The sequence below is a fragment of the Lepus europaeus genome, chromosome 2 (genome assembly GCF_033115175.1).
Source record: "Lepus europaeus isolate LE1 chromosome 2, mLepTim1.pri, whole genome shotgun sequence".
Classification (NCBI taxonomy): domain Eukaryota; kingdom Metazoa; phylum Chordata; class Mammalia; order Lagomorpha; family Leporidae; genus Lepus; species Lepus europaeus.
Genome location: NC_084828.1, coordinates 90513496 through 90537928, shown reverse-complemented (window position 1 = coordinate 90537928; position 24433 = coordinate 90513496). Strand labels below are relative to the sequence as shown.

At 41.4% G+C, this 24433-nt stretch overlaps 1 protein-coding gene across 4 annotated transcripts in view; it reads left to right on the top strand.

Moving 5' to 3' along the window:
• The first annotated feature begins 435 nt into the window (after nucleotides 1–435).
• TPRG1 (tumor protein p63 regulated 1) overlaps nucleotides 436–24433 on the top strand; it is a 410917-nt gene continuing 386919 nt past the window's right edge. For 3 of the 4 annotated variants that reach the window (XR_009864483.1, XM_062177527.1, XM_062177510.1), the window contains exon 1: nucleotides 6276–6381. Coding sequence is in view for 3 of the 4 variants with exons in the window: in XM_062177527.1 (XP_062033511.1) it covers nucleotides 6328–6381 (54 nt within the window). In the remaining variant the exon portion in view is untranslated. Of the gene's footprint in view, nucleotides 492–6275; nucleotides 6382–24433 lie in introns of those variants that run through there. The other variant, XM_062177516.1, reaches the window with a different exon arrangement.

Sequence of the window (24433 nt, the reverse complement as noted above, 5' to 3'; positions counted from 1 at the left end):
CAATTTCCAGACTTAAATCCAGTAGGAATATGATGTAAAACAACAGGTATTTTTTTAAGCCTGTGACCTCTGTGAGTTAGTCTAAGACTGCATCCTCTGTTGAAAGCAAAATATTTCTGAAAATTTCCAGAGGTTTCATGCTGTTGATGCTGTTGATTCACAGGAAGCTCATTGCTGCGCTGGAATCCTCAGAGTTTGGAACATCCTCTAAGGAATATCTTTGATAATATTTGTGATCCATTTCTGTGATGCAGAGAAGGGAATATGGGAGTTTCAACCAAATGGGAAAACAACGAGAAGTTGTTTTCAGTAGCACCACAAGGCCATAACCCACACACGGACTTCCTCAGGATCCAGGGCTCCAGAGGGCAGAATGTCAGCAAAAGAAGGATCTCAGAGATCATCTGGGTCATGGCATACCTGAAAAATGGAATCTACCAACAGAGTTACAAATGCACCTGCAACAATATGTGCTATTGGCAATGTGTCAAGTAAGTGGTCAGTTTGAACCAGGACTTGGAGATCTCTTCTTCTTTCTCATCACATTTCCTTTGGAAGTGTTGTAGGAAATCTTGACGTAGACACAGGACTATCTTTAGCCTTAAGGCCAAAAAAGGAGGAAATATATGGATACCAGTGGTTAGAACCTCAGGTGAAAATCTTAAGTCTTTTTAAAATAATGTGGTGATTCAGAGGAAAGAAAACCATAAGTGGTTTAGAGAATTGAGGGAAAAACAAAAACAAGGTGGTCTTTGAGTGGAACTTTGATGACCAGATGCTATGGAAGAGAAAGAAAGATTTGCAATGATAGCCAAGAATAAAAAGACTCTCATTTCCTAATGAGGCAGAGGAAGTCTAACTCATCACCCTCTCTCAGCCTCAGTTTCTTAACAGGAAAGTGAGGCTACATATAATTCCCTCTAGGTTTAGCTGGTTGTATGAAAGTGTTTTGCTCAAATCTTCCCTCTTTTTTATCATCTCCTTCTCCAAACCACATCACGGGTCTCAAGACATGGGTTGATGCTTGGTCTCCTAAGGATCTTCTTATGGGTTGGTGGTGGTTCTTTCCTTGCAGCTTAAAATTCTGCAGAGCACTTCTATCATTGGCTATTCTAAAGGGTAGGTACTACAAATACCCTTTAAAAATCGAGTAGGTTTTTGGCTGGCGCTGCGGCTCACTAGGCTAATCCTCCGCCTTGCAGCGCCGGCACACCGGGTTCTAGTCCTGGTCAGGGCACCGATTCTGTCCCGGTTGCCCCTCTTCCAGGCCAGCTCTCTGCTGTGGCCAGGGAGTGCAGTGGAGGATGGCCCAAGTCCTTGGGCCCTGCACCCCATGGGAGACCAGGAGAAGCACCTGGCTCCTGCCATTGGATCAGTGCAGTGCACCAGCCACAGCGCGCCTACCGCGGCGGCCATTGGAGGGTGAACCAATGGCAAAAGGAAGACCTTTCTCTCTGTCTCTCTCTCTCACTGTCCACTCTGCCTGTCAAAAAAAAAAAAAATAGAGTAGGTTTTTACACAACTGCACAATGAGAAAATTCCTTTGAGTCATGCACTCTCCATGAACTCACTTTGCTGGAATCTCATGGCTGACTAACCTCTCTGCCTCTCTTCCTGGAGCATGGGCTGTCATGGTGCTTGGATGGAATCATTGTGCCAAAACTGCCAACGTTGTGTGAGGAGAGGCTGAAGGAGGGATGGAAGAGAGAGCAAGGCACAAAGTATTGGAAGTTTGGTGGACACAGGCTTGCCAGATCTTGAAAATAAAAATACAAGAGACCTAGTTCAGTTTAAATATCAGATAAACAAATATTATATAGTAACCCTAGGTGAATTGGACAATAAAGATCAAGGGGGTTAATCATAACAAAAATATGTTTTAAAAGAGTTTCTCATTTTCAGAATCCTCATGTTCCTTATCTCAATTTGATCTCATATCAACAAAAGGTCAGTTCCAATTTTCTAATTTTAGAGATGATGAAAGGCAAGGTTTAGAGAGCTTACGTTGACTTTCCTGAGGTCATGCCACTAATAGCAGTGTGGCTCTTAAGCTCAATTATATTTACATTTCTTATTTTGAAAAAAAAGTAAAATTTATAAAACCTTTTAGAGTCTCTGTATACCCTTTATAAACCTTTCCTAATTGTGATATAAAACCAAAGAACAAGGATAAAAGCTAAGACATTAACCTTGATATAGTATACTACTCATTAGAGTACAGACTTTATTCACAGTTCACCAATTTTTCCACATATGCCCCCTTTTCATTGCTAGGATCCACTTCAGAGTCTCACATTACTTTTAGTTGTCAGGTCTTCTGCCATCTGGAACAACTTCTCATAGTTTTTCCTAGTCTTTTATGATCATGACATTTTTGAAGAAAACTGATGAGTTATTTTGTAGAATGCCCCTCAGTTTTTCATGGTTTTCCATGAAGGTATGGGGGAGGATAGCCGAGAGGGGATGTGTCCTTCTCAGGACATGATGTCAGGTATATCATGTTGATACATATTATTGGTGACATTAACCTTGATCTCTTAGATAAGATGGCATCTGCTGGGTTTCTTCACTGTAAATTCACTATCTATTTTCTCTGTTATTAGTAAATATTTTGAAAAGGGATACTTTGACATGATAGCAATATTCTGTTTGTACTTAAACTTTCACTGATTTTAGCATCTCATGGTAAATATTTCTTGCTTTATTTGTTATTTTAGTTTCCCAACAACCCCTTTCTATTTTCATCATTTCCTCTGCATTTAGTACCTGGAATTCCTCTGTGGGAAAGAGTTGGTGCTTTACCACTTTTATAACTGTTCAGTTTGTTAAATTCTGAGTGTATTGTTCCTTTTTCTAAAGCACAAATGAAAGACAAAGTGAGAGTTCCAGCTATTGTAAAGGAAGGATGGTTTCAGTTGCACAGTAGAAAGGGACTGGAAATAATTTGTTTCACTAATATTGGCCAAATACATCCATATAGGCAATCTATGCAGAACTATGAAGACAACAGAAACACTCCAATATGGTATGCCAGCATTGCAAGTGGTGGCTTAACCACTGCATGACAACATTGGTCCCATAGGCTATTAATTTAACTAGTAATCTAATCAATATAACAAAATAGCATTCATGAGAATATCATCAGTAGTCCCCTGGAGTAGAGTGTAGTGGGATGCCAGCACTGGCAATTGAGAATTCTCCTTCTATAGGCAAAGGGTCTATTATCAAGGAATCATTTATATGTTGAGGCAGAGATTCTATTATGAGGCATGCTATTGTAAAGAGTGACAATCTCCATTACACTAACACCATAAGGAGAAATCCTTCCAACAGAAGGGCTAACTCCAGTTCTAACAGGCTTTCATGTATGTTCTTGCTCAACTGCACATATTAACCTAAGGTAGAGGTGCAGATAGGTTCCAGATGTAGGGAAAATCCTATACTCTAGAGATGAGGAAATGGAGATCAGGGTCATGTATCTTTTTTTTATTTGTTATTTTATTTATTTGAGAGGTAGAGTTACAGACAGTTAGAGGGAGGGACAGAGAGAAAGGTCTTCCATCCACTTGTTCACTCCCCAAATGGCTGCAATGGCAGAAGCCAAGCCTATCTGAAGCCAAGAGCCAGGAGCCTCCTCCAGGTCTCCCACAATAGTGTAGGGGCCCAAGCACTTGAGCCATCCTCCACTGCTTTCCCAGACAACAGCAGAGAGCTAGATTGGAAGAGGAGCAGTCGGGACTAGAACCCTGACCATATGGATATCGGTGCCATGGGCAGAGGATTAACCTAGTGTGCCACAGTGCCGGCCATGGATCATTTTTTGCTAACAGTGTTGAATCTCAATCTTAGGCCCAAATTTTCTGATTCTGAGGTATATATATGTATTTCAGTTGAGCTTTAATCTTTGATATTCAGGAAATTTTTTGCTAACAGCATCAGAAAAATTTTGAATGAAAACTAACTTATGTTTCAGTTCCATTTTCCCATATACTTCTTAAAGTAACTTCATATATATTGAAAATATAATACTTAAATATAATGCATTCTAATGTTGAAATATTAGAATGACATATATGCATATATATAAAATGTTATAACATATCCACACACTATTTTATGATGTGTAAAAAAATTTCAAAAAAAGGCAAAATCATATGATTTTATCTAACTAAATATATATATTAAATCCTTTCCTTTATATTCATATATCAAATACCTACATTAAATAGGATAAATTCTTTTCTTCTTTTTCATGTTAAGATAAATTCTTCTTTTAAAAGTTGAACATAATGATAGGATTAAGAGTCAAAGGAATCACATAAACAGGACTAGTGTCTGCTAACACTAAATGATAGAATGAAAAAAGAGAGAAAGATCCAACATGGGAAGCGGGATACACAGCAGACTCATAGAATGGCAGATGTCCTAAATAGCACTCTGGCCTCAGAATCAGCCCTTAAGGCATTCGGATCTGGCTAAAAAGCCCATGAGAGTATTTCAGGCATGGAAAGCCAAGACACTCGGGGGGGAAAAAAAAAAAAAAACCTAAATGAAAGATCTGTGTGAGTGAGATCGCAGCAGAAAGAATGGGCCATCAAAGATGGAGGTACCTTTCTCTGAAGGGAGGAGAGAACTTTCACTTTGACTATGACTTTGTCTAAATAAGATCAGAGTCAGCGAACTCAAAAGGCCTCAATAGCCTTGGCAACTCATGAGAAGAGCCTAGGGTGATTACTGACACCATAAACAAGAGTATCAAATTGTTAAATCAACAACAGGAGTCACTGTGCACTTACTCCCCATGTAGGATCTCTGTCCTTCATGTGTTGTACAACATGAATTAATGCTATAACTAGTACTCAAACAGTATTTTTCACTTCGTGTTTCTGTGTGTGGGTGCAAACTGTTGAAATCTTTACTTAATATATACTAAATTGATTTTCTGTATATAAAAATATTTGAAAATGAATCTTGATGTGAATGGAATGGGAGGGGGAGCAGGAGATGGGAGGGTTGTGGGTGGGAGGGAGGTTATGGGTGGGGGGGAAGCCACTGTAATCCAAAAACTGTACCTTGAAAATTTATATTTACTAAATAAAAGTTTAAAAAAATGGTCCTCAATGAGTGTTTGCAAAATGTATTGCCAAAAATAATCTTTAAAGTCTCTCATTTAGGATAACTATTCTCTTTCAAAATGGGAGAAGAGCGCTCCATGTTTAAGTAAACAAGACCTATAGCTAGAGTTCTATAACGTTACAGTAATGCTTCTCACAAGAAGAATAGAACTTTGTATTACTAAGTTTTTTAGACTATATTTTCTCATTTAAAAACTGTAATAATGCCCACTTGTGGAGACCCTTTATTGCCAACATTTATCCTGTGTTGGCTCTCCAAGCTGACAGAGTGGTACTGAGGTAATAAGCCGAGGCCGTCTCCTTTGCCTATTTCCTTGTCTCATCTTATGAAGTAAGATGATATTTAGTTTCTCCAGTGAAACACGGGAGAAACTAAAAGAAGGTTCTCCTTTCCTTAAAGAAAACCTCTAGCCAGTTGTGAATTTCCATCTCAAGTATTCAAAAGAACACTGCTTAAGGTTTGTTGTGACTGAGCCATGTAACTAGGCATCTTGCCTTCTGCTTTAGGCCTCAGTTTATCTTTCTACAAAATGCAAACTTTTAATAGGATCACCCCCACGACTGGCTCTGGCTCTGATAGTGTATAATTCCATGCTTTGAGGCTCCTGGAGAATGAGCAAATCCCAAAGCTGTATTCCAGAACCACCCTGTCTTACTTGGGCTCTACTTTTCCTTGTATTTGGAGTGAGCCCAAAGAAAAGGTCATTTTTGCAGACATCTTGAGGTTGTGCTCCAATGTCCTCATTAAATAACAGGAGCAGAGACTGGCAGGCCCAGGGGAATATTCAATCAAGGAGGAAAACGCCAAGTCATAACCAGAACCCTATCATCAGAGACATAAACACAAGCATTCATTCGTGGGTTTTAGCTGAAATTGTGTTCATTTGTGTGTGCTCTATCTCTTATACAGGTTCCATTTGTCAAATATGTGCAACTCTTCCGCTAAGTCAGTCACAGGGGCTGTGAAAGGAGAGAGAGAGAGAGAGAGAGAGAGAGCGAGAGAGAGAGAGAGAGAAAGAAAGAAAGAATTATAACTGTAAATATGCTCCAACAGCGAAAGATCAAAACAGCCTCTGGCTTGACTGGGTGAGTCACCCTTGCAGTCAGACCACAAAAACAAGCGTGGCCTCTCTTCTTAGCAGCAGTCTTCCTGTCTAGAAAGGAAACACTGCTCTGATTGGAGATACTGGCCATGCTACAGACTTCAAAGCAACTTAGGCAATGGAACAGACAAAAGGGAGAACAGGTAAAACAATTTTCCCAAGTGCGGCTGTCAAGAACCAGCTTCTTAATTCTGATTCGAAGCTGCAGGGAAATGCTTTTATCTTTTTGCTTTTGGTTCTTCAGTATGGTGGTCTTCAGCTCCAGTATGGGGCATACATTTTACAGCAAATAATACAGTTGTTTTGCTGTCTAGGCACTGAGCTGAGCTCTATGAGAGATGGAGAGATAATCATTGCAAGGAACATCTCACGGGGAAGTGGGGGGAGTACATGCATGATACTGTGAACTGAAATATGTGTTGAAAACAGGAAAAAATGAGCTCATGCAGGTATGAGGCTAACAGAGGTAGATCTTGATGTATGGTCTTCCAGATTGAGGGTCTAGTGTGAGGAAGGCCTATGTGTACTAAGGACTTAGCAGTTAGTTCGGGTTTAGCTTGGCATGTTATGTTGGGACCAGATCCTGAAGGGACTGAACGCCAGGATGAGGGTTCTGGGCATTATCCTGGATGCTGTGGAGATAGGAAGGGAAGGAGCAGGGACATGAGGAGAAGACAGCAGGGCCAACTCTAGCGAGGTATCACAGGGGAAAGCAAGACCTAAGATCAGTTAAAATACAGGAAAGAAATTAATTATGGGCCCTCACTTGGAAACTTCCCCATGGAGGTAGAGAGAAGACTGTAGTGTTACCATTTCTTAGCTTCTAATCTATTCAGTGAGGACGTAACTATGAAAATGTTCACCATCACAGAATGGTTTAGTGTATATTAAAGTCAGTGGGCTGAGGTGGGTGTGGGGCCATGAAGACGGTGCCACCTCCAGATGACACAAACAGATGGAGATTGCTCACTTTATAGAGATGTGGGGGTGAATAGTGTTTGTTAGACTAGTCACACTGAAGGTTTTAGTTGCTGCATGGGGTTCTGATGGCCACAGGATGGCTACTCAACCCATACTTCCTTTCCAGCCTATTCTTTCTTTCTTGCCAAGGACCCGGATCATGGTCTTCAGAAGGTAGTGATGCCTGGGAAGAAGAACTCCTGCCTCTCTGGGAGCTCCACTCTTGCTGCCTGTCTGATCTTTAGCAAGTCACCTGCCCTCTGTGGCCATGGTTCATCTGTGAAACAAGCATGTTATGTGATTCAGCATCTTGGGGGCCTCCCTGCTGCCAGTTGTTTAAGGGTGTATGTGTAGAACAAGCAATCTCCTTTACTAACATTATCTTTCTCAAAAGAAACTTGTTTCATTGACCACTAGGAATAAGCAGTGTAGGTGTCATTATTTTAAGCGCAATGCACAGATGTAATAGCACTACCTAGAAAAGGTAGGTAATTTTCACAAGGAGATACAGTGATCTTATCAGAAGAAGCTCAGCCACCTGACCCCCAATCCAGGGCTCTCCCCATTCTACCAGGCTATGCATATGCATAGGTTCAAGTGAGGTACATTGCAAGGAATGTGCTCAGTTTCCCATGTTTGTTCTGGAATATACTTTTTCATTGTTTCTCCTGAGTAAGATCAGACCAACAGAAAGGGAATCACTTTACTGGGGTCACTGCAAAGTTGTACTGGTTAAATGCATTCCTTTAAACCACTTCCTTTCATTGGGATGTGTGCAGATACTGAGCTCGCCTTTGTGGTCAGTACTTCAATGACCAGTTGAAGAGGTCATGCACTTGGGTATGGTCAGCAAGCAGATTCTGGATCATCTACACTCTCTTGTGTGGGTGTCTGTAACCATAAAATCGTAAGAGCGCTGAACCGAAAAGGACCTTGGGGCTCATAAAATCTAATTCCTTGCCCAGGGCTTGATCTTTCCATAGTGGTTTTAATGGCTGCACAGCATCTTCATGAACTGCATAACTTTTGGATTCTAGATCTTTATTGTCAATTTTCTCTTGATGTCTTCACATGGTGGCCTCACAGTCAGCTTCAAATTCAGTCTGACTAAAGCAAAACCTGTGTTGCCTTCCCCAAATACTTCTCCTTTCTTCTCAGATTGCATTGGCACCTATTTAGTCCAACAAGCTAGTCATTGCTCCTTGCATAACCACCCTCTTCTGCATTTCCTGAGTCCTGTTCCTTCCCCCTCTGACATCTCTCTACCTCTCTTCTCTTCTGTACTCACTTCCATTGTCCTGCTTCAGACTGTATAGGTAGCTTCTCTGGAGCGTCTATGAGCTTCCTAACTGATTTATCAGATCCTTAGTAGGGAAATCTGCATTTTAAATTTCTAAATGGAAATGCAGGATGCAGTTCCCAAATTTATCAACCATGGGATCTTCCTACTGCTCTTCCCCCTAGGGCATCTTTTGGGAAATACTGATCTAGCCTTTCCTGATGAATTATAGTTCCCTGTGTCACATCTGTCCACCCTCTTTGTCACTGAACTTGTTATTGTCTCAGCTTAGAATGCCCTTCTTCCTGATCCTCGCCATCTGTGGAAATCCTACGCGTGTTTCATGGCCCAATTCAAGTGTCTCCTCTCTTTGATCTCATGACCCAGCATAACCCCTGAGCTCTCAGAGGACAGTGTACTTGAGTCTATTATAATATTTAAAGTATATTCAAATTTTGTATCTGTATCTATCTCCCAGCAATTTTTAAGTTCTTTAAAGGTTGAGAACTATATGTTACTCATCTCTGTCGCCAGAGTCTAGAATGTTGTCTCTGTCTTCTTTCACTTCCTTCAACACTGATTGGGAAATTTAGGGTTGATGCATCATGCACTTCATGCAACAAACAAGCTTACAATTTTAGGACAGTGGACTCCTGTTTCTTCACTTTCTCCTCTATTACTTGGGCCTAGGTGGGAAACTGGAGCTATGCTGGGATATGGGAAACTTAGTGGAAGATGGAACAAGTACATTGAATATTGTGCAGGATCCTTATGGAAGAGAACCTCTGGGAGAGGAAGGCCTTTCTGGAGAGGATACATTAGGGAAGCTTCCTGAAGCTTCAGTATCATCTGTTTAGGGTTTTGTGTTGGGAGTTGTGGGGACACATGAACCTTCAAAAAGCTTCTTGTTAGTAGTCTTGGTAAATAAAGAATCCTGATTACTGTTAATGGAAACCAATGCTGTTAGCTGAACAAAAAAAAATGAAATTTAGTTTAAGATTATAAAGGTGGGGGACGGCACTGTGACACAGTGGGTTAACACCCTGGCCTGCAGCGCCAGCATCCCATATGGGCTCTGGCTCTAGTGCTGGCCGCTCCTCTTCCGATCCAGTTCTCAGCTATGGCCTGGGATAGCAACAAAAGATGGCCCACATCCTTGGGCCCAAGTACCTGTGTGGGAGACTTGGAAGAAGCTCCTGGCTTCTGGCTTTGGTTGGGCGCAGCTCCAGCCATTGCGGCCAACTGGGGAGTGAACCATCAGATGGAAGACCGACCTCTCTCTCTCTCTCTCTCTCTCTCTCTCTGTCTCTCCACTCTCTGTGTAACTCTGACTTTCAAATAACTAAATAAATCTTTAAAAAAAAAGATAATCCAAGGGCACAGAAGCATCTGTGTTTGAACTGAGAAGGACCAGAGGATGGAGAGCCATAGGGGACCCAGGAAGTGGTCTTACTTTGTCCTTGTTGTTTCTGTATAGCTGTTTTTTTTTATCATTCTTGCTAGTCACCTGCATTCTTTGTGTTTGTAGCTATTTGTGATTTGGAAAACTGTGTCAGGTATGTGACTTGCAGTGAACATCACATGTAGCTGAGTTACCTCGGAAACATCATTTCCCCCAAGTCTTTCATCTAAATTATGACAGACTTGAGTGGCTCAGATGTCAGTTGTGGTGGTCGAGTTTGACAATTTCTGTGTTAAGTCATTTTTCAGATTTGGTGAGATTTGGTAGAAAAAATATAAAACGTCTTGGGAAATAGTGACTCCATGGGGAAATTCTTTTCCAACTCTGGATTCCAATGCCCTTGGCCAGTCAATAAAACTTGTTTTGTTATACTAAGAAAGCATAAGATTCCTCTCATATGTGTAACTCTTCCTCCCTAGAAACATTCCAGGCATCTCTAACACCCCGCTGCCTTCCCCCACCTCTTCATCTCTAGTAAGGCAACATATTCATTTCTCTTCCTTAACTCACATTTGCATCACAACTCTGGGCCACGCCATGCCATTGATGTTATGTATATTTGCCAAAGTATCTTCCAGGATCCAAAAATGTTTAAGCAATTCTTTAGTCCAGGTATTCCTCATCTGAAATCATTATGCCTCCCTGGGTATACCACCCCAGGATTTATAGTATTTCTATGTTAATTAACTTATTTATTCTCCACAAAAAAACCCATTCAGTTATTCAACAATCTTTATGGATGACCTACAATATACCATATGGTAGGATAAATACAGGGATGAAATTTTGACCAAAATGAACGTGATTCCTGTCCTCACAGAACTGACAGTCCAGAAGACTGAGTTCATATTTTTTAAGGTTTCATTTATTAATTTGGCAGGTAAAGTTACACAGAGAGGCAGAGGCAGAGAAAGAAATCTTCCATCTGCTAGTTCACTCCCCAGAGGGCCTCAACAGCCAGAACTGATCTGAAGTCAGGAGCCAGGAACTTCTTCTAGGTCTCCTACATTGGTGCAGGAGCCCAAACACTTGGGCCATCTTCCACTGCTTTCCCCGGCCACAGCAGCCTGGACACAAACTGGCACCCATGTGGGATTCTAGCTCCACAGGACGAGGCTTAGCCCACTATGCCACAGCACATTCCCCAGAGTTCATCTTTTTCTTCCTGCTTTTTAGATATAGGACTAAGGTAGTATGAATTGTCTCATACTCATGTAGGTGGTATACAGCCAGGAATCAAACATGAGCTTTCCATTCCCAACCTAGAACTCTAATTTTGCCACCATCCTGCCTTTCAACTATTGGCAAATCCCTGAGCACCATCTAGGAGCTAACTAACAAAAAATAAAAAGAAAAGCCAATACCAATGAGAATGTCAAAGTGGCAAATATAGTGGCCAAAAATATGAAAACTAAGTAAGCAACTAAATAAACCAGCTTCTGAAAACTCCAAATTGTGTGTGTGTGTGTGTGTGTTGGGGTAGGGAAGCTCCCAAACCAAAACAACTAATAACAGCAACTGCCAGTTGAAAATGAAATATAAAATCAAAAAATATATTTTTTCTCAAATCTAGAACCCAGCAGGTATCCTTAAGTTGTACAAAGCAGTGTTTGATGTGAGCATCCAATTCCAGCTGTGAACAGAACTCCACATTTATGTCCTGCCCTCAGCCCTTATTCACTGGCTGCGCTGTTCTCAAATGCAAACAGCCCGAAGCGCAGCTTTGCCTCTTGCCTCTTGAGGATGATTGATAGGGTCTCAGTGGGGTGCCAAGAGGGAATGGGCAAGAAGAGGGAAGCAGCCTCTTTAATAGGGATGTCCTCCAAGCCACAACACTTTATGTCACTTCTCTTAAGCAGGCACCCTCCCCATCCTCAAATCTCTGTACATAGCAAGTGTAGATCTTGATTGTAAAACGGGTAGAAAAGAAGATATGATATTTCTTCTCCTGAGCTGTAATAGAAGATCCTCTAAAGTTAAATCCAATGAGTATTTATGTTTGCCCCCATGCTCTTCCTTGTTTAAGTAGAAAGGTGTAGCCTCAGGACACCTAATTTTTAGTTGATGGGCAAGCATCAAGGGGAAAGAAGAGTGTGAGTTCTCTTAGACATTCATTAAGAGCTTGAATAAAATAAGAGTCCTGCCTCAAGAGGAGGAGACATAGTTGTAAGCCACGATTCCATTATAGTTCCATGTCTTGTGGAAGTACAGTGGAGAATGAGACAATCCATCTGGGTGGGTGCCTTGGAGCTAGGGTTTGCTCAGCAGAACAACATAGCTAAGGTTGTCAGGAAGATGAGAAAGAGAGGGAAAGCACTGCATGTAAGCAAAGGCTTGCTGTGAAAGTGAAAGTTGTGTTCAGGAAGTGCTTGGTGAGATGTCTTTGGTAACAAAGCACTATGTTTAATGAGGTACAGTTTAGGGTGGATTGAGTTTTAAGGTGGTTAGCGACTTTAAAAACCCAACCAATTAATTCCAATGGCTTAAGAGAGTAGAATTTTATTTATTGCTCACCTCCAAGCCCAGTGCAGGTTGGAAAAGTGGGGAGAGAAGATATGGCACAGGCAGTCATGCAGAGGCCCAGGTCCCTTCCATCTTGTGCCTCTTTTCTCCCCTTAGTTCCTAGAGTCTTTGTCATTAAGATTGTGGATGGGGAAAGAGAATGAGGACTGTGAGCACAGGAAGCTTAAAAGGTGAGATTGGAAGTAGAGTTCTTCAATTCTGTTCAGAACCTAGCTACATGGCACACTTAACTACAAAGGGTCCTGAGAATGAAAGGCTAAGGGGGAAGATGTGCATTGTTGAGCACAACAGTATCTACCACAGCTTGGAGTCTGGGGAATAGGAGGGTGGAGAGTGGAGGAATCAGGGCATTTTACAGTACATGATAGGACTTGATGAAAGTCTTGTACAAGTTTCCTTAAGGGGAAAACATGATAAAAGAGTCAGGCAGGGCTCTAGATGAGAGGTGCCCTGTGGCCATACTCTCAGAAGAAGATGCATAATTCTAACTGACAGGTGTTATACCCAAATAAGGAAAAAATCTGCTACAATGGTGAGAAAATTGTCAGGAAATCATTCCTGCTCACCTTTTAAAATGGGAACAGCAAGAAACTCAACCAAGTAGACAACTTACAGCACCCAATGTTGTAGAGCACTGTATGATTTACACACGAAGTTCTGAACTATACTCACAATAACCCCAGGAGGAGGAATTATTAGCCCTGATTTCAAATGGAGAAACCAATGCCCAGAGAGGTTGAATGACTTTCCCAGGATTGCATAGCAAGGAAGAGTTGAATCTGTAGTTCAAACTCAAAGTGTGCTTTCCCACAATTCTACAACTCCTTCTCTGCAGTGGGAGAGATACTGACCTCACTTTGAGAAATTTATCCTGATCCAGCCCTGGACCTGAAAGCAGGACCCTAGGGAAGTTCTCAATTACCCACACTTCTATCTGCCTGACTTTTGGAGGCAGTGAACCCACTCCTTGTTCAGAGAGCACGTATGTGTTAGCTGTCAAGCAGCGTGTGCAGCATCTGACAAGCCTAATATCACTGTTTGTATTATCAGACAATTACCAGCTGAGCTCGTATTCATAATTTGACTAACAACTCGCGGCAATGATTATTTTTCGTCTTCTGGCAAAACAAATATAGCAGCATTTTCTTTTCAGCATCAGCGCTGATGCTCCTTGGCATTCTATCAGCTGAAAGATTTTTTTAAATGTTAGTCGTACTCCCCCACATCTCACTAACTTTACAGTCCCCCATGGCATCTGTGTGCAGTGAACTGAGCTGTTGAGACTAAATGTAATTTGCAATCAAGCTTCTGTTAACATGGAAATGTACCGGCTGGTCTGCTGCAATATGGGTTCTCATTCTGTCTAGCATATGGTTGCATTAAATCCAGTCTCCAGAATGTCTCTTGTTACCACATTGTCAATCCGTGCAGAGCAGAGAACCCTAAAAAACGACTAAAGGAACATATTTTTGGAATTGGCTCTTCTATTGGATCTTGACAAGAGCTGTCCAAAGACATACTTGGTTACTTGAAATGAACTAGCCCTGTCAGATCTATGCACACATACACACAGAGATACAGTAAACTTGAAAACTGGGGTGAGGCTCTGTAGTTACAAGCATAAGAATTACACAGGGGAACAAAAGAAAAAGAGAAGGTGAAGACTCGGCTCTTTAGTTATGTTTCAGACTGGCTTATTTATTTTTTTCTTGGTATCTCATTACTGGAGGTCCCAGAATGTTGAAGTTGGGTAGGAGTTTGTTGGTCTTCATAGCTAAAAGCACAGGCTCGTGGGTCTGTTGGATGTGCACTTGAATCCTGACCTCATCCTCCCCAATTTGGTGACTTTGGTCCCACGGTGACCCTTTGTGCCTCAGTTTCTTTATCTCTGTAATGGATGGTAATAAGGCTACTCTCACTACATAAGATTTTGTGGGAGATTACATGTCTGATCATGACACCTGTCTCAATAAATGATTGTCACTTGTATTAATTACCTCTTCCTTGTAATATCATTCTAAATTCTGATGCTTAAAAACCCCACACAACATTATACACCCAATGCTTTGGTTTCTGGCACCCTTCTGGTGTCCTGGATATTAGTCCCTTCAGAGACAGCCCATTCTTTTCCATAAAACCCTGATAAACAGTTGTTTTCTTATATTAAACACAAGCTTCACCTCTCCTTCAAACCTTTCTCCTGGGACACATGGAAGAATTCTGACACAGTGGTTCCCCTTCAGTTATGATGAGGAAAGCACTCTGTTTCATGTTCATTCACTGACTTAAAAACTATGTGCCACAGAGAATGCTTGGCCCCGGGGATGGGTCTGATGAGTCTATCCTGCCACCAACAAGGTGGCAAACAGGTTAAAGTCAATTAAGATACAAGGTAATAGGATCAGTGGTGCCACAGGCAGATGATCAGGGGGTCACTTCATCCAATCTTGAGTAGCTTAAAATTCATAGAGGGGGATAAATACGCAAGGAAGTGAGTGCCTTACCCAGAAGTAGTATTATATTCACAGATTGTACAAACGGCTCTGAGTACTTTAAGGAGAAAATTTGTTCAACAAACGAAGGTACTTCAAAATCTTTGTCAAAAATTAAAAGATACCTTTATTTTAGTGCAAAAGAAAATTCACAAAATCTATTCACATGAAGGGTCTTCAAACAGCACATGGGGAATTCATATTAAGACAAAACTATGCATGGGCCCCAAAATTTTTGTAGCAAAATTAGCTTATTTTTAAATTCTGTTTTTCCACAAACATTTTATCACTGCTATTAATTTTATTTGAGAGATGAGAGAGAGAGAGAGAGAGAGAAAGAATTAATCTCCCAAGTGTTGGTTCACTCCCCAAATGACTGAACTACCTGGAGCTGGGCCAGACCAAAGCCAGGAGCTGGGAATTTGATCTTGGATGCCAAGGATCCAAGTGCTTGAGCTATCATCTGATGCCATCCAGAATGCACATTAGTAGGAAGATGAACTTGAGAATGGAGCTGGGGCTGGCAGCCAGACACTCTAATTTGGCATCCTAATACACAGCCTAACTGCTATGCCAAATGCCTGGCACAATTTTCCACAAGCACTTTGAAGTACCCTTATATTTATTGAGCACCCAATATGTGGTAGACCTGCAATGAAGAACAGAACAGTTCCTTTTTGAAATCTGTCAAAGTTACAGTCTCAAGTATTTATCTTTGTGGATTTCATACAAATACACATTATATTTAACAGCTGTGATCAGTGCTAGACAATTAAATGGATCCCTGATTTGGATGTGGGTGGCATATCAAGGAATGCCTCTCTAGGTTCACTTAGGTGGAGACCTGGAGATGAATAGCATTAAGAATGGGGGAGACAAGGAATGTGCATGTGTAAAGATATGAAAAAGGAATCAAGCTTGGAGACTTGAGGAATTGGGGGAATCAGAGTGATAGGAAGTAGGCTGAGAAAAGTGATTCCACTGTGGAAGTTTAGTGAGTGCAGGGGAAAGACAAGGAGTTTCAGGCCGAAGAGGCAACATACACGGAAGGCCAGGGGCACATGCAGGTTTAAGAAAAGCTCCATTCCTTGTGTAAGGAGGTGAAATGGTCAAGGATTAGTGGGCAAAAGTAGAGAGGGAGCTAACCAGGGTCAGAAATGGAAGCTTTAACTGCATCAAGGAATTGATTATGTCTGGAGACTACACAGAACCACTAATTAGATTATAAACTGTCTTATTGTTTGTGAAAAAAAAAAAGTATTTATCATCCAACTCATTGGTGAACTTTAAAAGGACAAAGGCATGTCTTCTATATCTCTGTATTCTGTCCCCAATCCATCTTCAATTGCTGTTTTTTTAAGATTTTATTTATTTATTTTTAGAGGGCCAGTTATAGACAGAGAGAAGGAGAGACAGAGAAAATTGTCTTCCACCTGCTGGTTCTCTCCCCAAATGTCGACATCAGCTAAAGCTGGACTGATCTGAAGCCAGGAGCTTCCTCCAGGTCTCCCATGTGGGTGCAGGGGCCCAAGGCCTTGAACTATCTTCCACTGCTTTTCCAGGTGCATTAGCAAGGAACTGGAATGGAAATGGGCAGCTGGGACGCGAACTGGCGCAGAAGCTTAGCCTTCTATGTCACGGTGCAGGCCCCCAATTGCTATTGTTTTAGTCCTAGCTCTTGTTTGTCCCTTAGTTCCCAGTTGAGATCTGTGATCTGTAAAAGCTGATTCTCTGCACCTTGTGGTAGTGATACAATGCTATGGTCCCTGGATGTGAGGGGTTAGTAGGGTCTGACAACCTCAGAAGCTCTAACATCAGCCACTGCAGTGCTTGTAACCTACTCCTGCCTGTTGACAAGAAGGTTTCACCCAAAGTATGCAGGATGAATCACCCCATGATGGGATGGTTTCCACTACCACTTGGCCATTCCTTCTAAAGATCACAGGAACCAGGCTTGTTACTGTTCAACCCAGTGCTCAGACTCAGGGCAGGAACCCATTAGCTCGATTTAATTAGAGAATCAAAGCAACTTTAATATCAGCCTACTTCCCACTACCTCATAATATATGTAAAAATATTTTTGCACCTTTAATGTGGGAATGATTTTCTTAATTCTTTCAGCTTCCATACTCCATAAATTCAAGATATTTAGCTAAATACCAAGTAGAACAATTATTGAAGTGGTGGTCACAATCCTTTGATCAGTATCTTTTGGAATTATTAAATATGGTATTTTTAGACTCAATTATCTGTGTACCAACTTGACAAGCACAGTAATTCAGGTTCAGTCCTATCATACTGCAATTATTAATACCACCTTTTCTATAGCATTTTATAGTTTTCAAAAAGCTTTTAAATCAATCAGCTGATTCTCACATGATGCTATAACAGATGGTGGTGATATTATCCCCATTGTACAGATGAATATATTGAAGTTCAGAGTAGTTGAAGGGTCTCTCAGGGTGGCAGCCATATGCTTCAAGCGTTGACACTGAGGACACAGATTCGAGGCCCAAGTGACCTGAGGTACTGCTTGTCATTAACAGATTAGGGGTGCTAGGAGGAACAGCTGGCTCTCTGAAAATGACTGAATGGCTGCTGACTTAGTGAACTGGAGCAAGTCAGAATCCCTTCAGGTTAGCCTTAGAGCCTACAGTTAGGAATGCGTCTCCCAATCCATCAGAAATCTATTCTTATACTCCATTGCTCTTCTGTTCAGACCGACCCTGAGCAGGTTTGGGTATAGACGATCCTGTCTGGATAATGTGCTTTCAAATTCTTCACCTCTCTTGATGCCTGCAGAACCTATGTGAGATTTGAATTCTTCTATCTGTCACATTCATTGGGAAATGGGACTCCATTATGGGGTGAGATTTATTCTATGGCAAATAGAGAATAGAGAACCACTGGTGGCTTGAACCTTGGGCCCTTCTCCCCAGTGCCAGTACTTAGTCCACATTCCCAGTGCCCTTCCCTCGAGCCTTCTTTCTTCTTCCTTTTCCTCTATGTGGCTTTCCTCTCCTGTATTACAAGTCTGCAGGAAACCTTCCCAAAGCCTTCGACCAGATCTGCTTTCTAGAAAGGTTCTCATATCAGTCATAGATGTTTTAGTATGAATTTAAAACTTTGGGCCCACTCTTTTAAGGGTGTACATATTCTCATTGTCATCATCTTGATGTTCTTCCTAACAATGTCTTCTTGAGCTCTTACTGCACTACTGGCACTTGGAATATAGTGGTGAACCATCAGCTACCACCCATGTTCCCCTGGTTTAGCAGGGTTGTGGTCAAAAGTTTTGGTCCTAAGAGAAGACATCAGGGTTCCACCTGCCTCATAGGTGATCATTTGTTCCTGTGATTTCCAGGCACTTTTAATCTTTAATTTGAAAGTTAGGAATAGTCAAATACTGGGTGACATTTGAGGAGGCTTTGCGAATTTTGTGGAATATGCATATTATGATAAAATTACACATGGATTTAAATTTTTATGCCAAAATATAAATTTTCTCATTACATTTTCCCATGAACTTTCTGAAGTACCTCCATAAAAGCAATAAAGAGGAAAAGGTACAAGAAATAGGAATTGATGTAATTTCACACTTCAAAAGAAGGATGCAAGTGGTTTTGCTGTCACGTGGAGCATTAAAATACCACAGGAGGGATGGATGTGAGTGTTTCTAAATAGCCCTAGGAACGGGCAATAGATTAGGAGGTTCTAAAGGGCTTCCCCTTTTAGTAAAGGGGATTACGTTGCTTATTGTCACAGGACTGAACACTAAAGTCAGAAAACAGTGTGGCTTTTTTGTTGCTGTTGTTGTTGATGTTTTGGAACAGATAACTACACAGTTAATAACTACACTGATCTTTAGAAGTTAATGCAAGTCTACCACAAATAGATTGTGTCAGATAACCCAATTTCCTTTTTTTTTTTTTTTTTAAATCTTGCCACTAAATTAGGAAGGTAGCAGGATGAGGAAGTTTCAGTCATGTACTCGAGACATCCTCTTGTAATGTGATTGTACCCCAGATGGTAAAATCTGAGCAGGGTTTTGTCATCTCCTGGTTTCATAGTTGAATGAGCAAAAATGACGCATGGGCTTTGGTGTGAGAACAAGAAGACACTTATTTTCATTGTTCAATAGTTTAAATTACTTTTTGAGAGATTATGTAGAAGAGGGAATGCTCAAATTTTCAGATGATACTGAACTAAAATAAAAAGCAAATACCACATATTGGCCCAGTGAGGTAGTGTGGTATAGCAGCGAGAATTCTGCACTTGGAGGAGGAAGGGTCTGATCTTGTCTTTTGTCTCTGACTCTCAAGCTCAAGGGAGCACTGAAGCTCTTTTGAGGGCTATCTCATCACCTGTAAAGTAGCAATAAGTTGGCTTCTCAGATCAACATGAGCATTTAAGAATAAGTGTTTCCAGGGGCTGCTGTTGTGGCATAGTAGGGTAAGTCACCACCTGCGACACCAACACCAAGATCCCATACAGGAGTGCTGGAGTCCCAGCTATTCTGCTTCCAATCCAGCTCCCTGGATTGCACCTGGGAAGGCAGCAGAAAATGGCCCAAGTACTTGGACCCCTGAGACCCACATGGGAGGCCTGGTGAAGCTCCTGGCTCACAGCTTTGACCTGACCCATTCTGGCTGTTGCAGCCATCTGAGGAGTGAACCAGTGGATGGAATATTTCTCTCTCTGCTTCACTCACTCCCTTCCTCCCCCTCTCTCTGTAACTCTGACTTTCAAATAAAATAAATTTTTTTAAAAAAAGAAAAACTAGTGTTTCCAGACTAGTATCATGTTTAGTGCAAATTTTCAACAAATTAATAGAGATAATAAGAGTAACAAAGGATTCATAACTAAAATTATCTATAGCATCTAGAGCACTAGGCTGAAGCCAACACAATGAGGTAAATAATATCTTATGATATATGTATAAGGATGGTCTTAAAGGTTTCAGGACTGAATTTATGACATTGAAGCTTCTGAGATGCACCTAGCACACGTCAATCATTAATGTGTCTTAATGATGGCTTGATTGGTTCACCATGTTTGAAAATGAAAACATGTTAGAGGAATCTTTATCAACACTATGTCAATCTAATGTCTTCACTTATTAGGGTACTTCAAAAAGTCATGGAAAATCCATAATATGAAAAAAAAACTATATCCACATATCAAATACTTTTTTGTATCAAAGTACACTTTTAATTCCATTTGCCATGAACTTTCTGAGAGACCTTCATATATGAAGTACTGCTGTGTTGAAATCAGTGTGGATATATTTATTCTGCATTGTTCTAAAGAACTAAACTTGACTAAAATTGGTGGAAGTCAAAAGAAAATTTAATGATTCTAGAAAACGTGTAGCAGTGGGGGCTTTCCTGTAATGGATCTGGGCAGTTGAGGGACAAGAGACCCTTTATCAGATGAGCTGGTTTTCCTTGTACTGACTGAAGTGCAGGCAGTACTGATTGCATGAGGGATGTGGGGGAACTTCATTTGTGCTCCGCCATCACTGTGTTGGGTGTTGAATGAAGTGCTGGTGGCCAAAGAATATGCATTTGCCCCCACCTTCAGTAAGATCGCAGCCATGGGAAGAAGTGGCTCCACGTCTCCTTCAGGGAGCTGAGGATGACTTGGAGGAGTGGCAGCAGTTTTCCAGGAAGGAAGGGATTGCATGCAGAGAACAGAGTTAAAGCTAGAGTGTTGAGACATCATAATGGATTTTCAAAAGACTGTCAATGTTAACAGCAGACATTTGGCCTAGCAGTTAAGAAACCCACATCCCATGTCGGTATACCTGAGTTTGATACCCACTTCCAGCTCCTGACTGCACCTTCCAGCTAATGCAGACCCCAGGAGGTAGTACTGATGCCTCAAGTGTTTGAATTCCTGTTACCCACATAGGAGACTCTGATTGAGTTCCTGGCTGTCAAGGGCATTTGCGGAATGAAACACTAGATGTGGTGTCTCTCTCCCCTATCTTTCTCTTTCTATCTCACAGTCCCTCAAAAAATTATGTTTCTAGGAATGAATGCATGTTACCTGGAGGGAAGGGTTAGATCATGAGATATGGCAATGGTCTGCAAGGAGTGAAGAAAGCTATGTATCTTTTGTGCCCTGTGCACATCCATGTCAGAGCTCTGATCTTACCATCCACCATTTTATAATCACTTGGGTCAGTCCCCTGGACCCTGTGAGCTGTGCAAGAACAGAGACCATGTTTTATACATCCTTGTATCTTTACTTCTTACTCTAAGCTTCCACAGCTTATGAACTCAATAAATCCCAGAGAATGAAAGAATAAATAGATGAAAGCACTACAGCTCTCATTTAAAGGATGGGTCCTGGCATGACTTATGAAGAGCTTATGGATTCTTAGAGGCTTCTTATGAATTTGTGCTGAATGTAACATCAAGAATTACTTCTAGGGGCTGTGCATTCTTCACTGTACTCCTTCAAATGCTAATACTAACAGTAACTGCTAATATTTACTTAGTGCACTGTACACAGCACTATGATAAATGCTTTGCCTACTTCAGCATTTAATATGCACAGAATTCCTCTCAGGAATGTATACATCTTCTGCATTGTATGTAGATGAGAAAGCTAAGGTATGGAGACACTATTTAGTTTGTCCAAGGTCACAGAGTCAGGACGTGATAGAGCCAGAGCCTGACCCTAGGTCTGTTTGACCCCAGAACTTCTCTTTATTTCTTTCATTAAAAAATTTTTTTAAAAAAATTAAAGGCAGATATTTATGCACATGCACACACACAAAGAGCAAGAGAGAGAGGGAATGAACAAGAGAAATATCTCCTATCTTTGATTCATTTCTCAAATACCCACTACAGCCAGAGTTGGGCCAGGCTGAAGCAGCAATCGGGCAAATCTGACTGGGTCTCCCATGAGGGTGGTAGAGACACAACTACTTGTACCATCACCCCTGCCTCATAGAGTGTGCATTAGCAGGAAGCTGGAATGGAGAGTGGAGCAGGAACTCTAATCCATGCACTCTAATATGGGTTGCAGGTATCCCAGGTGGTGGCTTGACCACTATACCAAACACCTACCCCTGGAGCCTACATCTTAACTACTACACTAGCCATGGAAGGCAGTATTTGAACCAGAGGAGGACAGTGTTATCCAGTGAGTCCTTTCTCTAGGGTAAACTTTCTGCCCACTAATCCCATTAGAATTAAAAGAACCGTGTTTGGTTAAGAAAAGTTGAGTTCTGGGGCTGGCGCTGTGGTGTAACAGGTAAAGCCATGCCTGCATTGCCGGCATCCCATATAGGTGCCAGTTCAAGTCCTGGCTGCTCCACTTCCAAACCAGCTGTCTGCTGTGGCCTGGGGAAGCAGTGGAGGATGGTCCAAGTGCTTTGGCCCCCGCACCTGCGTGGGAGACCCGGAGGACGATTCTGGGTCCTGGCTTCAGATAGGCGCACCTCTGGCCATTGCAGCCAACTGGGGAGTGAACCAGTAGATGGAAGACCTCTCTCTCTGCCTCTCCTTCTCTCTCTGTGTAATTCTGACTTTCAAATAAATAAATAAATCTTTAAAAGGAAAATAAAAGTTGAGCTCTGCCAAATCTGGTCTCAAATTCTAATGTAACCTCTGCTCAAGCATGGAGAAAGAAAATGTCTTCAGGAATAGGTTAAGTATGGAAGGGCTGGACTATCATGGATGACAGTGGGAGAACTGTCCCTCTCCCTTCTCTCCATAAGCTACTAGACCAGCAATTTCAACATTTGCTTAGATAACAAGGATTATAAAATAGCAATAAGAAGATTTAAAGAAGTGAAAACCCAAGGACTTTTTTGGCTTTGGGCATATTTTAGTCTGGGAAGTCCTTTGGACAATTTTTTGTTCTTCACTTAGATTGGGATGTCTTCTGTCTGGCAGTCCCTTGGCTTCTGAGGAGCTCCACAGATCAGCACAGGACACAAAGGCAAAGAAGTCAGGGGTTCTATGCTTAGGCATAACTGTTTTCTAGCCTGGAGAAGGAAAGATGACCTATAGCATTTCCAGTCTAGCCAGCAAAGTGCTCTCAAGTAGGGAAGGAGGCCAGAGCCCAGGGAAGATGCTGGCTTCTAAAGTATTAGGGGTTTTATCAAAAGGAAATAAAATCAGCATACTAGAGAGATATCTGTTTCCATGTTCATTGCAGTGCTACTCACACTAGCCAAGATATATAACAATTCAAGTATCCATCAAGGGATGAATGAATAAAGAAAATGTGGTCCATATACATAATTGAAAACTACTCAGTCATTAAAAAAGAATGAAACCATTTGTGGCAACAGGATGAACCTGGAGGACATTGTTAAGTGAAATAAGTTAGGCACAGACAGACAAATGCTGCATGATCTCACTTAGACTTGTGGGATCTAAAAAAGCTGGTCTCAGAGAAACAAAGCATAGAACAGTGGTTCGCAGAGTTTTGGGAAGGTATTAGGGAAGGCAAGTAGACTGTGATATGAGGAATAAGTTCTGGTGTTCTATGGTACAATAGGGCGGCTACAGTTAGCAATGTTGCAGTGTGTATTTCAAAATAACTAAAAGAGAGAATTCGCAATGTTCTCTCTACAAAAAAGTGATAGATATTTTAGGTAATGGATATGCTAAAAATATCATTTAATCATTATACAATGTATACATGTATCAAAACATCGCATCATGCCCCATTTATGTGTCCAATTATTATGAGTCAATAAAACTAATAAAGCTGAAGGAAAAGTCAGTCCTGAATGTTTGTGTGACTTTTGCTAGCTCCTTGCATCTGGCAGATGGGGGTGAGCAGGAGGTTAGGGAGATTTGACAGACGCTTATGGTCAGTGGGTGTTGCTGGCCATTCTTCCTAAGTGCTGAGAAGATGGTCACCTTGTGCTTGTGAAGCCTAAAGTCAAACCCAAGTTCCTCTGTCTTGGGACACAGAATATCCTCTAATCCTTTCTCAGCCTACTGGAAGAACGTTTTCAGAAATCAGTGGTGTATACGGAACACATCAGCTGCCTGGGGTTCTAAAGCAAGGTCGTGAATTCCATTGCCATCAAACTTCTTGGTGTCTTTCTGTTTGTCTGCAAGGACAGAGATGAAAGGCAACATGCTAGAGAACCCTACCCCTCCTTCCTGATTGGTAAAAGAAAACTATCCACACACTGCCATCTGGTGGCTACTACTAGTCACTGCAGTTTAAATGAGAAAGTTCACTCAACAAACTTAGAAGGGACTGACCTGCTGCCGGCCAGGAGGACAGCAGAGATAAACAAAACATGGTTCCTTGCCCTAAGGAACTCACAATATATTAATGGAAGATACTTACATGTCAACAAATAATTACTACTTGATAAGCACACTTTTAAGAAAAAGCTATGAATGACCTTCTCACTGGGTGCTTAGGGAAGATCACCGGATTTTAAAGAATGCCTTGTTTAACACCATAACAGGGAGCACGAAGTTCATTCTAAACAC